This window comes from Rutilus rutilus (assembly GCF_951802725.1).
Source record: "Rutilus rutilus genome assembly, chromosome: 1".
Classification (NCBI taxonomy): domain Eukaryota; kingdom Metazoa; phylum Chordata; class Actinopteri; order Cypriniformes; family Leuciscidae; genus Rutilus; species Rutilus rutilus.
The window spans coordinates 61,177,117-61,190,082 of NC_140209.1; the positions used below are offsets into that span (position 1 = coordinate 61,177,117).

Sequence of the window (12,966 nt, forward strand, 5' to 3'; positions counted from 1 at the left end):
CAATTCCAGTATCGTGACAAACAGGGAGACACAATTTATTTTTTCAAAGGTGCCGTGACTGAAAAAAGGTTGGGAAACACAGGCATAGACTGATCCATCCACATCTGATCCATCTTGCTGATTTATTTATTAAATTCTCTTCTAATTGTCGCATTACAGCACAGTGACACATCATAAACTTTAACACACCGTTGTCCTTCAATCCTCAGACATCTCCACAGCTGCAGTGTTTCTGACTCCTGCTGCCATGATGGAGAAGAACAGGTTTGGGAAGAGAGATCTGGCATAGAGAGCTGCTTTAGGGATGAAGGAGCGGGACATTAAAATCTCCTTCTTCTTGCTACTCAGAGTCTTCAGGATCTCAGTGGCCATTTCTTCAGCATTCACACCAAAGGACTTCGCTTTGAGGTCTGCAGTTTCCAGTCAGTGTCCAAGCAGAAGGTCCAGTGGAATATAGTGGACAATCCAAACAAACAAGAAAGATGTTAAGAGCTACAAACCATGATCTTCGCATGATGAACTGACGGTGGCGTTCACTCACGTGTACACATGGGTTTTGCTGAGTCCTCGTCCTTTGAGTTTGTGTCTGAAGTTTTTATGAAGGTGTGGTTGACGGTGCTGACGGTTATCCCATATTCCTGAACCTCAGCCCGCAGACACTCAAAGAAAGCCTGAACGGCATGCTTGGATGCAGCATCTGAACAAAGCATAACGACTTACACTGACAAAGATATCTAAATATTCAACATATGCATTGATTTATTACTGCTGATTAACTGTATGAACATTAAAGGAATAGTTCACCCTAAAGTAAAACTCCTCATGTCATTTCAAACTCATATGCTGTTGTGTTTTCAGTAGAGAAGTTGATTTAGATGATCTTTAAGCTGGAAAAGAGCTGCATTAACATTCTTCAAACTTTCTCCTAATGTGTTTCATTCAGAAAATAACAGCGGGTTTGGAGCGACATGAATGTGAGTAAATGATGCCAGAATTGATCCTGTAAAACTCACAGCTGGCGCGGAAGGGCACCGTCAGTTTCCCCTGAATGCTGTTGACTAGAAGAATGTGACCCGTTCTTCTGGAGATCAGCGACTGAAGAACGCCTGTGACCGTGAGTAAGATCAGTTTAAAATGCTTGAACACAACTGAGAGTTATTGTTGACAGCAGTGTCGAAGTTTTACCCTTAGCCAGTGTGACGGGCCCAAAGTAGTTGACGTCCATGACAATCCTGTCCATCTGGAGGGACAGACTGTGTACGGGAGCCTTCACCTTCATGCTGGTGTTGAAGACGAGGACATCCAGACAGCCGTAACACTCCAAGATCTCAGAGATGATCTCAGGAACGCTCTCCATGTTACTGAAGTCTAGCTCCACCAGTTTGGGTGGAAACGTCTAAAGTTAGAATTGAACCTCACATATTACATCCACAGTCTTAACAAAAACATTGCAGAATATTTCAGACAATGTTCGTTCATATTGTTAATGGTAATTCTGCACTCACAAGTGTTGGATCCGATTCACTCATCAGACGCTCAGCAAGAGTCTCCAACTTTTCCCAGTTATTTCCACAAAGGATCAGTCTGGCTCCACCAGTATGGAAGAGTTTTGCACATTCTAAAATGACCACAATGTTAAACAACAAATATGCAATTCATCTGCACACATATATAATCATGGTTCATCACAGTCTCACAAGGACATTTATTTTAGAGGAGAGCAGTCTATCATTCCTAACATGCGGTACATTTTCATGTCCTCATTATATATGTCTCAATATACTGGATAATACCACTTTTTTAAGATAAAATTATTAATTATATGAGTTTTCAATAACCAAATTGTGTTAATATTAAATTGTTCCTCTACTTTGGTTTAAGCTGAGCTTGATGCCATTTTTACATTGTTATTTTTGTTTTAATTTAAATTAATTTATACATTTTCCTTATATATGTCCTCAACATCAATTTCCCATCAGCATCCTGTTATTCTTCGCCAGGGTTTGAGTCTGTTTCTGTTTCATTTTGGTCACGTTCATTTCAGTTCCCTGTGTTCATTTCCTCATTTGTTGTCATGATGTTGTGCACCTGATTCTTGTTCAGTGCATTATTAGCCTGTGTTTGTTTATATGCCCTCAGTTTGTTTAGTCTTTGTTTGACATAGACTATAGGATTAAGCTGTTTCTTTGTTGTTTGTTTTCCTCTCCCAGTTTGATTCCCTTTCATTTATTTTCCTACGGAAGAAAAGTGATTTGCTAGTTAAAAGCGATCCACGTCCTCTCCTCCTTTGTAACCACACCAACAAAAGTGTGACAGAACACCGAACCTGTTGATATGGGTATGGATCGCTACCCAGCACCTTTCTTCCATACAGAGGACTCATTAATGGATTTAATCCAGGTAGGTTGTCCTCTGGAACGGCATGTGGAGGAATTCATGGACATGTGCCATCATGTACCCTGGAACGACCACACACTCAAGACCTGTTTTTGGAGTGGGCTTGATGACCACCTCCAGATGCTGATGCCGTGGGAGTCAAGGGAAGTCCAGCTGTTCACTACAGCAGTAAAATGACTACACGCTGTGGATGGATGTCCTCATGCGACCATTGGGGTGTTTAAAGACAGCGCCAATACCATCACTTCCTTGCAAACTCCTCACATTCCAGGGTCTGTCCAGCCAGAGGACTTCCCCACACTCCAGTCCTCCAAGAACAAAGAGTCCGAGCCAACAACAGAGCTGATGCCTTCAGCGAATCCAGAGGAGGAAGTCATTGTCCCGTGTCTAGAGCCAGATGCTATTTTCACCATAAAGACTCCGCCTTAGCCCGTCGATTTCTCAACACTATTTGCTTCTAGATCTGCTGTACAGCCAAAACAAAATTTGTCGCATTGTTTTCCTGTTATCACTGTAAAGCTGCTTTGAAACAACCTGCATTGTAAAAAGCACTTTATAAATAAAGGTGACTTGAATTGATTTGACTCCACTGTGGCTACTCGTTCCCTCAGCTCCACCATGGCTTGCCATCCCTGGGCTTGTGGCTGTGACTGAGTCCTCCAGCCCTGCGGCTTCACCGAGCTCCTCCATCATTCTGGTGTCACCATTGTCCTTGCTGCCACCGGTGCTGCCTCGTCTTCCCTGGTCTTCCCAACACCCAGCTCCATCTTGGTCCTGGATGCCCTGGCACCGGTCTTAGACATCTGGTCCTGTGGCGTCACCCTGTTCTTCCATCTCTTTGGCTTCACCAGGTTCACTTTCATATTTCAAAGTCAAAGTTTGTTTCGGCCTCACTTTGGTCTGTTAGTTTCTCTTCCGTTTTTGTTACATGTTCATTTCAGTTCCTTATGTTCATTTCCTCATAGCTGATTGTTTTGTGCACCTGTTTCATGTTCAGTTCGTTATTAGCCTGTATATGTATATATATATATATATATATATATGCCCCCAGTTTATTAAGTCTTAATTCTGTGTTGTCTTTACATAGGGTAAAGCTGTTTTGTTGTTGTTTGTTTTGCTCTCCCAGTTTTATTCTCTTTTGTTTGGTTTTCTAGCAAATAACAGCGATCTGCAAAATAAAAGCTATCCACCTCCTCTCCTTTTTCAACTTGCACCAAAAAATATTACAGAATTTGGTATGAAAAGATTTCAAAAGATGGTTAAATATCAAAATGACTAGTTATCCTCATGTATAACTCTCAATCCCACAATGAGAAATGGCTAACTTTAGCTCTCTGTTTCTATCCTGCTAAATTTTCAGTAAGTAATAAAGTTAAGATCATATTTCTATATTTACACATTTCTGCTTTACCCTTTTATAGAACTACTTCCTTAAATCCCAATAGAGACATATTCATGTTAAGGTACTGCATGACAGGAATGATCCAGTTGTTCTGAAAAAGCAGCACCATTTCCGAGTGTTGAGAGTGAATCCGTAATCAGCACCACTTTGTTCCTCACAGTTGTCTTGGCTAAATGCCTGAGTATCAGACTGTAGAGATAAAAGACACCAGCTGCGAACACCACCACTGAGAGCACAGGCCAAACTGAGAGACTCTGAAAGAGACATTCAAACAATGCAAATTAATTATTAATGTTTACAAGAATTATTCCATCAAAATAAAAAATATTTTAACATTTGCTCACTCTAACGTCATTTCAAACCAGTATGACTTCTTTTCTGCAAAACACATTATATTATACGGTTTCGATGACTGTACTGAAGAATGTCCTATAATAGGATTTCCCTGCAACCAGGGTCTTAAAAGCTCCAAAAAGGTTAAAAATACTATCAATAGTCCATTTGACATGCATTCTGTAGTTTGTGTTCAACAGAAGAAGGAAAGTTTAAATACATTTGCTTAAATGCTTTCAAAATAAAACATAATTTCTTACCATAATATCACTTATACCCATGGTGTTTAAGTAATGTTAGACCTTAAACAAAGGAAAAAGAATATACATTAATAAGAATTAAAGCCATTTATAAAGTCATGGATTGACTTACATTTTATATCAAACTCTCTGAATCTTATTTTGGACAACCCTGTAGTTACAATTATATTTGGCTTAAAATAAGAGTAGTTTATTTATATGTTACCAAAAAGCATATGCCTTGGTTAGATATTTGTGACAGTCTATACATTACTTTATATTAAACAATACCAGTAGTAAAGTCACAAAGTAAAACTCTCTAAAGTCTATCTGTGTTCAAACCATTTACTCCATGTTGAGAAAAGCTCTAAATATATTCCAGCCTAGAATTAGCCAAGAGTTCCCAGTCTACATTTGGATTACTGCGGCAGGACTGACTAAGAAACAACAACAAAATTAAAAATCAATACAAATAATTGTTGGTCATAACAACACTGAGGTAAACATGTTTTGAACAAAGAACGTCAAATCAGCACAACAGGACACAGTCAACACAACTAGACAGAGCTCGTATTGTTCTTCATCACTTACCACTAAAACGAGTCTTTAGGATTATATGAATCAGTGTTAGTGATCGTCAGCTCACTTGCACAGCTCTAAACACACACTGCAGGGTTTGAGTGCTTTTAATAGCCCACAGCTGAAGCTGTCGTGTGTTGTATATAGCAGCATGGGAAACTGTTGTTAAGTTTAGAAGTAAAGCTTTAAATGGGTTGAGTCTTTGAACTGAGACTGGTGTTAATGTTTGATTATTCTTCCTCAGAAAAGTGAAATTCACCATGATTTCAGAACAAAACTGAGCAATTAATTATCCAGCATATATGTACAAAAGCTTAAAGTCCCATATAAGTTGAACTAATAATAATTTGGAGAACAACTGAAAGAATTCTTTTACAGATCACATCAGACTGAGACACCAGTAACCAGTTTAAACTTCTCTATTTCTCTCTTTGATGAATGTAGTATCACCAGTTGTTCTTAATCCTAAATCACTGGGGGGAACGTGCAGTCAACTTTGATCATGTGCATATTTGTTAATATGTGCATATAAAAAAAATCAATGCAATGATTCATATGCTATGCTTTACATTATTAGTTACTGACAAAACATGCAAAATTATAACAAGCTATTTAAAAAAATAATAATAATAATAATTAAAACTCTTATATTATGGTGAAAGACAAAATATTTCAACCTGAGTTTCATATCTGATTCTAAAGGAACAACTGGGGGGTAAACATTTGTTTGGAGAATTACACTTAGACAAAAATAAATACTGTAGTAATGTAAATAAATTGTATGTAAATGTACATTTTTCTCCAACCAATCTTTAATTTAACTAAATGTTTCATAGAAATATCTATTTAATGTTTTAAAAAATTGTTTTGCTCCAAATTAAATATTGGTGATTTCAGAAATGTTGCTTTAAATACATGGCCATATAAAAGTAGAAAAAAAAGAAAAAAAAATCTATATCACAAATGGCAGCTCACATGATTTAGAGCAAAAATGTCCCCAGGTTAGGGAAATTCCAGAATGAAGTTGATTGCTGTGTCTGTGTGATTCAGATTATCTTTAAAGCATGCTATTAGTCAATCCTGAACTCACTATAAAGATTCAACAGGCTTTACCTCTCAAGGTCAAGTCTTTTTGCAACCACAAAGGCTTTTCTATTTGGGGTTGTCATTTACACATTTATTTCTGGCTATAATTATGCCTTAATATTTAACCTGAGATTTATCTTGAAGCAGAAGGTGTTATGTTCCCTTTGACAGTAATTAGCTGAAAGAATTAGCTTTTTTTATTTTGTTTATTTGAGGCCTAAAAAAGCTTTAGCCTAGAAAACATTCTTATATGACATGTCTTATATCATGTCCAGAAATACTCTAATAATAAAATATTTTCCTAAGTGTAGATGGGGTGATTTCGGAAACTGCCTCTGTTATTGTAGTTCAAAAGCTAATAATGATTGTTACTTCCTGCTTGAAAGGGTAACACAAGTGTAGACCAATTAGAAGACGCGTAACCGCCTGCATCTGTAACTGACAGCAGTGTCAGCCAATTAGAATAGCCGAAACGCACGCCCACAGTGCTAAGCCCCGCCCACTCGCCTAGACCTGCAGTGAAGCTTCCCAGTCTGTTATAAAATATAGGACTGATTTCCTAAACAAACGTTTTCAGCACATGTTGACATCGCGTCACCATTATCAGATGAGAGAGCGGATCACTACTATAGTGTTGTTCAGTGTCTGTGTTTATGAGCTGATACTCACATGAGCGCCTGATCCGTCAGATCTGATCATGTCTGATTTCGAGGAGTTCGAGAAACAGCTGAGCGAGAATCGGCAAGGTACAGTAAAGACACCTGCAGTGTTCATGACCTGTGTGTGTGTGTGTGTGTGTGTGCTCTGCTTCAGTCTATTAAACAGCTGCCTGGACATAACAGCATAACACAATTAACACAAACAATGACTGTGATGATGAATGATAAACAAACGATAGCAACTGTCACCAGGCTAATATAGGTATATGAACACTACTGAAACTATTTAAATTTTAGTTTCAATTTTTCAAGTTTTCGCAATGTTGCCATCTGTAAATCACACATGCAACTAAATGTGCATGTTGCGTTTCTTCATAGGAACACATGCATAATAATTGTAGAATGTATTTTAAATGAAACAGATTTATTTTTAATAATTTTACACAGATATAGTTACACTATATAGTGGCCCCAAAAATATTTGGACACTTTTGAACACATAAGCAATGATTAAAATATAAATATATGAATTTCATTGCATAGATAACATAATTTCAAAGCAAGTGTCATCTGTGTTCAAATGCTACAGGATCTTTTTCTTCATTTCCTGATCATTTTTGCTCAATCCCTGTTAATCAGCTGGTGTTTTGGGGATTTTAGTGCCCGTCTGAAGTCCAGCAGAGGAACCACAGGTGTAGAGAATCAAAACTATCAACATCATACACTAACATTTCACAAAGTTGTTCTTATAACATAATTCTTAGTCGTCTTCAGTATATATTCAATACATCATTGAAAACCTAACAAATAAGCACTGTTATGATAAGACTGGATTAATACAGTGTGTGTGTGCGCGCTCGCTTATAAATATCGAAATGTTACAGTTTCATCTATGAGTTATTTACACTGGCTTATATGGGACAATAAACTGTCTCACAATATATCACTATAAAAAGATGCAACAGTATCATGTATAGTTTACTCGAAATTAAAGTTTACATCAGATATGGTAATGTCACATATGGCAAAACCACAAGGTCACACCTTTGAGCTTCCACGTTATTATTATTGATAAATTAAAAATAAAACACACTATTTAATAAAATACTACATTTAAAACATGTTAAATGTATGCAGTCAGGGACAGAGTTCAAGCATATGCGTCTAACATGATACTTTATTTTTAGCTAAGTGAATTATGAATATTTATATTCTGGTGTCACTATTGCCCTGTGCATTGGGGGAGAAGAACAAGTCCAAACCTATTCAGATCTATGACTAATGTAATAGTTTAATATACAGCGTATGTTAGAAGTAATAATTACTGTTTTAACTCTCTTTTGGCTTTGTGGAAAGCATAGATCATGTTTTGAACCGAATCGTGACACAAGTGTAATGTTAGTGGCTTTTATGTACACAGTGACATCTGATATGACTTATGATACTGAGCTGCTTGCATAATATCCAGTCAAGTACAGTATAATGAATGTAAGCCTTGCAAATGTATATACAAAACTGATTCCTTCTGCAATTCTTTCATAAATAGGTGTGTTCTTTCTTGATTAAATGTGTGTGGTTTGACAGATGGCAACAAATGCAAATTCTTTATTAAAGGTCACATATTGTACACCTTTCTGAAGTTTTATTTTAGGTCTTGATGTCCTTAAGAATATATATTTGCGGTATAAATACCAAAAACCATCTCAATATATTTTTATATTTATATTACAGCTCCTATCTCAGGAGCTTTTTAGGTTGTACTAGAATAGGTTTTCATGCTTGAATGTTCAAAAACACGTAATTGTTCACATATTTGACATTGTTGCAGCTCCTCTCTTTCCAGGCTGTCAGTAACGCTCAGATTGTGTCTGAAATCGCCCCCTAAACCCTCATTCTCTATTCCCTACATTACTCCACTAATATAGTCCACTTGAAGGAGTGAATGAAAAAGAGTGAGTGAATTTGGACATCGAGGCATGGAAGAGTTGCTGCTTTTGCATAGTTTGTGCTTTCTGTTTAATAATCATTTGAAACTAAGCAAACTGGAAGCTCCAGTAGTAATGAAAAGATTTATCCTGAACTCTGTCATGGAAACTAGCATGTATAAACCTTAATTAAACAATTATATTGGATTTTATACCTGTATGATATTACGCTGTACCCACATTGGACCAGCGGCTTGGAAAATGGATGGATGGATGATTCAGTTGCGGGCGCCATCTTCTGGTCAGACGCGGGAATTCATTCGACATGATCCTCACAGTGCATTATGGGTATTCAATAGCTGTTGAGTGTACACCAGTTGTACACTAGTTGCGGTGCATTGTGGGATTGAATGAGTGCTCTCGATAACATCCACTATGGTTTCGGACACCAAATGGCGGTCCCCTTAAAGGAGAACTCTGGTCAATTTTAACATTGAGCTAATTTTTTTGTATATTTGGAGTGCTGTCAGTACAGAGAACAATGACAAAAATCGGTGTTTCCTACACCCAGTTATCCCCTTTTTAAAATTTGCACCCTGTTGACTTCAATGGGGCAAGTTTTAAACCTGCTTTTAGCCTCTTAACGTCCTTGATGTGTCATTACAAGTGCACAGGTCATGTGAGTGATTCCTTCGGAGTGAACGCGAGTGAATCTGACTGCAGTAGATGTGAAAGAAATATATCAAAAATTATGTTTATTCAGCCAGCGCACATTCCTGTATTTACATCCTGTTTTCGGTCGATGTCCACAGTAGTCGATTGTCGAGTTCACGCGCATAGGTTTAGTACCTATGATCACGCGCGTGAACTCGACAATCGACTACTGTGGTTGAGGTAACTGGCTGAATAAACATCATTTTTTATATATTTCTTTCACATCTACTGCAGTCAGATTCACCCGCGTTCACTCCGAAGGAATCACTCACATGACCTGTGCACTTGTAATGACACATCAAGGATGTTAAGAGCCTAAAAGCAGGTTTAAAACTTGCCCCATTGAAGTCAACAGGGTGCAAATTTTAAAAAGAGGATAACACGGTGTAGGAAACACCGATTTTTGTCATTGTTCTCTGTACTGACAGCACTCCAAATGTACAAAAAAATGAGCTCAATGTTAAAATTGACCGGAGTTCTCCTTTAAATAGTGCCCTATTTGAGGTTATAGGTGCCGATTTCGGACACAGTCCTGGTTTAGTTCCTGTCTCTATGAAGCCCCTCCTTCTGAAAAGCACAATGTGCTCTGATTGGTTAACTGGATCAGTGTGTTTTGATTGGTGAAACATTTCGAGCGTGTTTGGGAAATGCCCCGCCCCTTACCATAACTGCTAGTTTCAACACACTACTAACTAACTCAACCAGGCCCCGCCCCTTTATTTATTGTGACGTGTTCGTTCCTGGATGAAAACTGAAGACTACAATGGAGGTGTTTCAGGGAGTTCGGAAACAGCACACCTCTGGCTTCTGCTTAGAAATTGAACAGAGATATTTTGGATTACAGTATATTTTCACTTTTAAAGATATGATATTTCCATTAATATGCATAACATTATTCATGCAGAGAGAGAGAGGGAGAGGCATAAGAGGAGGAGTCGCAGTAGCTCTCCTGGTCGCAGCAAGAAACGGTGCAGCTGGAGCAAAGACAGAAGCAGTCGCAGCCGAGGGAAGAGCAGTCGCAGTCGAGACCGGAAGAGCCGGGACCACAGGAGCAGCTCACGGGATCAGAAGAAACACAGGTGACACTCAACACCAGTCATACTGTCCATCAGAACCAACACAAGACTTGTTTATTCTTGCACCCTTACTGTTTCTGTTGTCTGTAAAACTATAAAGTCTTCTAAGTTGACATCACACAAATAGTTGGCAGAGTTGATTAAGTGTGCGGCTTCTTCCCCATCTACTCTGATTTTTTTTTTTTTTTTCAGCTATTCTCCACGTCGAACCAGGAAGAAAAAGATGTGCAAGTATTGGGATGTTCCCCCTTCAGGCTTTGAGCACATCACTCCAATGCAGTACAAAGCCATGCAAGGTGCGGCATGAGTAATCAAAGATCACGATAACAGTAACTGTCGTGATCACCATTCCCTATGCACTTCTGATGTTGCACACACACAGAGGAAATAAAATGCAGCAAAATGTGTGAAGAAAGACATTTACTATTGCAGCTCGAACTTAAAATACCTCAGTTAAAGTAGAGATAGTTAAGGGATGATTTTGCTTAGGTGGCCAAACAAATCTATCATGACACAGTGTTTTTTGCTGAAAATTTATTGAAATAATGGTTTCTGTATTAAAGATGTATTCAGTGTGTATATATTTTTTTTTACTTATACTGACACTTTTCAGAGTGGATGCTATGGAAGATCCTCTTTACTGCCAGGGAATAAAAAAAAAGTGATTTTCTATCTCTTAATTCTGATATTTTTTTTCACAATTGTGAGCTTATACCTCACCGGCCACTTTATTAGGTACACCTGTTCAACTACTTGTTAATGCAAATATCTAATCGGCCAATCACATGCAGCAACTCAATGCATTTAGGCATGTAGACATGATCAATAAGATCTGCTGAAGTTCAAACTGAGCATCAGAATGAGGAATAAAGGCGATTTAAGTGACTTTAAATGTGTCTAGGTTGTTGGTGCCAGACGGGCTGGTCTGAGTATTTCAGAAACTGATGATCTACTGAGATTTTCACGCACAACTATCTCTAGGGTTTACAGAGAATGGGCAGAAAAAGAGTAAATATCCCGTGAGCATCTGTTCTGTGGGAGAAAATGGCTTATTGATGCCAGAGATCAGAGGAGAATGACCAGTTTCAGCTGATAGAAAGACAACAGTAACTCAAATTACAAGTCTCTGAACACACAACAATCTCTGAACACACAACGTATCAAACCTTGAAGCAGAAGAGCTACAGCAGCAGAAAACACACCGGTGACACTCCTGTCAGATAAGAGCAAGAAACTGAGGCTACAATTCACACAAGCTCACCAAAACTAGTAGAAGACTGGAAAAACATTACCTGGTCTGATGAGTCCCTATTTCTGCTGCAACGTTCAGATGGTCGGGTCAGAATTTGGCATGAAAGCATGGATCAATAATGCCTTGTATCAGCGGTTCAGGCTCCTGCTGGTGTAATGGTGTGAGGGATATTTGTTTTGCTTTCCTGAGTATAATTGCTGAAGATCTCCATCCCTTTATGACCACATTGTATCATCTTCTGATAGCTTCTTCCAGCAGGGTAACATGCCATTTCACAAAGCTAAAGTCATCTCCAACTGGTTTCTTGAACTTGACAATTAATTCACAATGCTGAAATGGCCGCCTCACAATGGTGAGAAAAAAAATTCAGAATTGTGAGATAAAAAGTCTCAATTACCTTTTTAATATATATTTTTTTATTACATGGCAGAAACAAGGTTCCATTGGATGCAGGGTGTAATTTTGAGGTTAATTTTTTTTTTGTAAAACATTATAAAACTCAGACTATGGCCTGGTTTCACAGACAGTGCTTAGATTAAGCCAGGATTAAGCCTTAGTTAAATCAGGGCATTCAAGTAGTTTTTATAAACGTGTCTTAGAAAAAAACATGGTGTAATACTGATGTGCATCTTGAGACAAAACAATGACATTGACATTTTTTAAGATATATGAGTGTGAGTTGCTTTCAGTTAAAACAGCTCAAACATGCGTTTTAGTCTGGGACTAGTTTAAGCCTTGTCTGTGAAACCGGGCATAAATGTTCAGATGTGCCACATTAAATCTGTAGTAAATGAGTTGATAGACTAAGAGTTTTTGTTGTAGTTATTCTTTTGTGAGAAACACTCAACTCTCATCCATTTAACATTTCAAAGGAATTTTTTTTTGTGTGTGAAATTTTGCTGTTTTACAGCACACCATGTTTTCAAATGAAATAATTCAATATTTGTCTGAACTGTGCTTGAATTGGTTGTGTTGTAATGTAGCTGCTGGGCAGATCCCCAGCATTGCTCTGCTGGCTACATCCACTAATGCTGGTTTGGCAGTCGCACCCACACAAGTGCCCGCCGTTGGCAGCCAGATGACCAGGCAAGCACGACGCCTGTATGTTGGCAACATCCCGTTTGGCATCACTGAGGTAAGTGTCCCAGAATAGTGTCCCTCAAAACATTTTGTTTGTACAGTTCAGTTCTCATCCTCTTGTGCAATGACGAATCAGCCATTTAACTTGAAAGTTACAGATGAAAAGTTATTTCTAGAAATGAGAGTTGTTTGTTTTGATGTAAAGAGTTGTGTCAAGTGTTCCT

At 38.1% G+C, this 12,966-nt stretch overlaps 2 protein-coding genes across 4 annotated transcripts in view; one reads left to right on the forward strand and one right to left on the reverse strand.

Moving 5' to 3' along the window:
• dhrs7ca (dehydrogenase/reductase (SDR family) member 7Ca) lies at positions 1-6,779 on the reverse strand. 3 transcript variants are annotated; one of them, XM_084417544.1, is made up of 9 exons: positions 4,963-5,050; positions 4,393-4,434; positions 3,906-4,053; positions 1,506-1,618; positions 1,186-1,396; positions 1,014-1,106; positions 542-697; positions 158-410; positions 34-89 (listed from the first exon to the last, which is right to left on the reverse strand). In XM_084417544.1, the coding sequence occupies exons 2-8, from the start codon at positions 4,411-4,413 to the stop codon at positions 199-201; spliced, it is 954 nt and encodes a 317-aa protein (XP_084273670.1). In that variant the 5' UTR covers positions 4,414-4,434; positions 4,963-5,050; the 3' UTR covers positions 34-89; positions 158-198. The 3 variants fall into 3 exon arrangements, with proteins under 3 accessions (XP_084273668.1, XP_084273669.1, XP_084273670.1); XM_084417542.1 differs by having other exon boundaries at positions 1-410; positions 4,963-5,066; XM_084417543.1 differs by lacking the exon at positions 4,963-5,050 and adding an exon at positions 6,706-6,779 and having other exon boundaries at positions 13-410.
• Positions 6,542-12,966, forward strand: part of LOC311295714 (splicing factor U2AF 65 kDa subunit-like) — a 23,993-nt gene continuing 17,568 nt past the window's right edge. The window contains exons 1-4 of the mRNA XM_084417201.1: positions 6,542-6,782; positions 10,239-10,413; positions 10,603-10,706; positions 12,646-12,797. Coding sequence (XP_084273327.1) covers positions 6,734-6,782; positions 10,239-10,413; positions 10,603-10,706; positions 12,646-12,797 — 480 coding nt within the window. The 5' untranslated portion in view covers positions 6,542-6,733. The remainder of the gene's footprint in view (positions 6,783-10,238; positions 10,414-10,602; positions 10,707-12,645; positions 12,798-12,966) is intronic.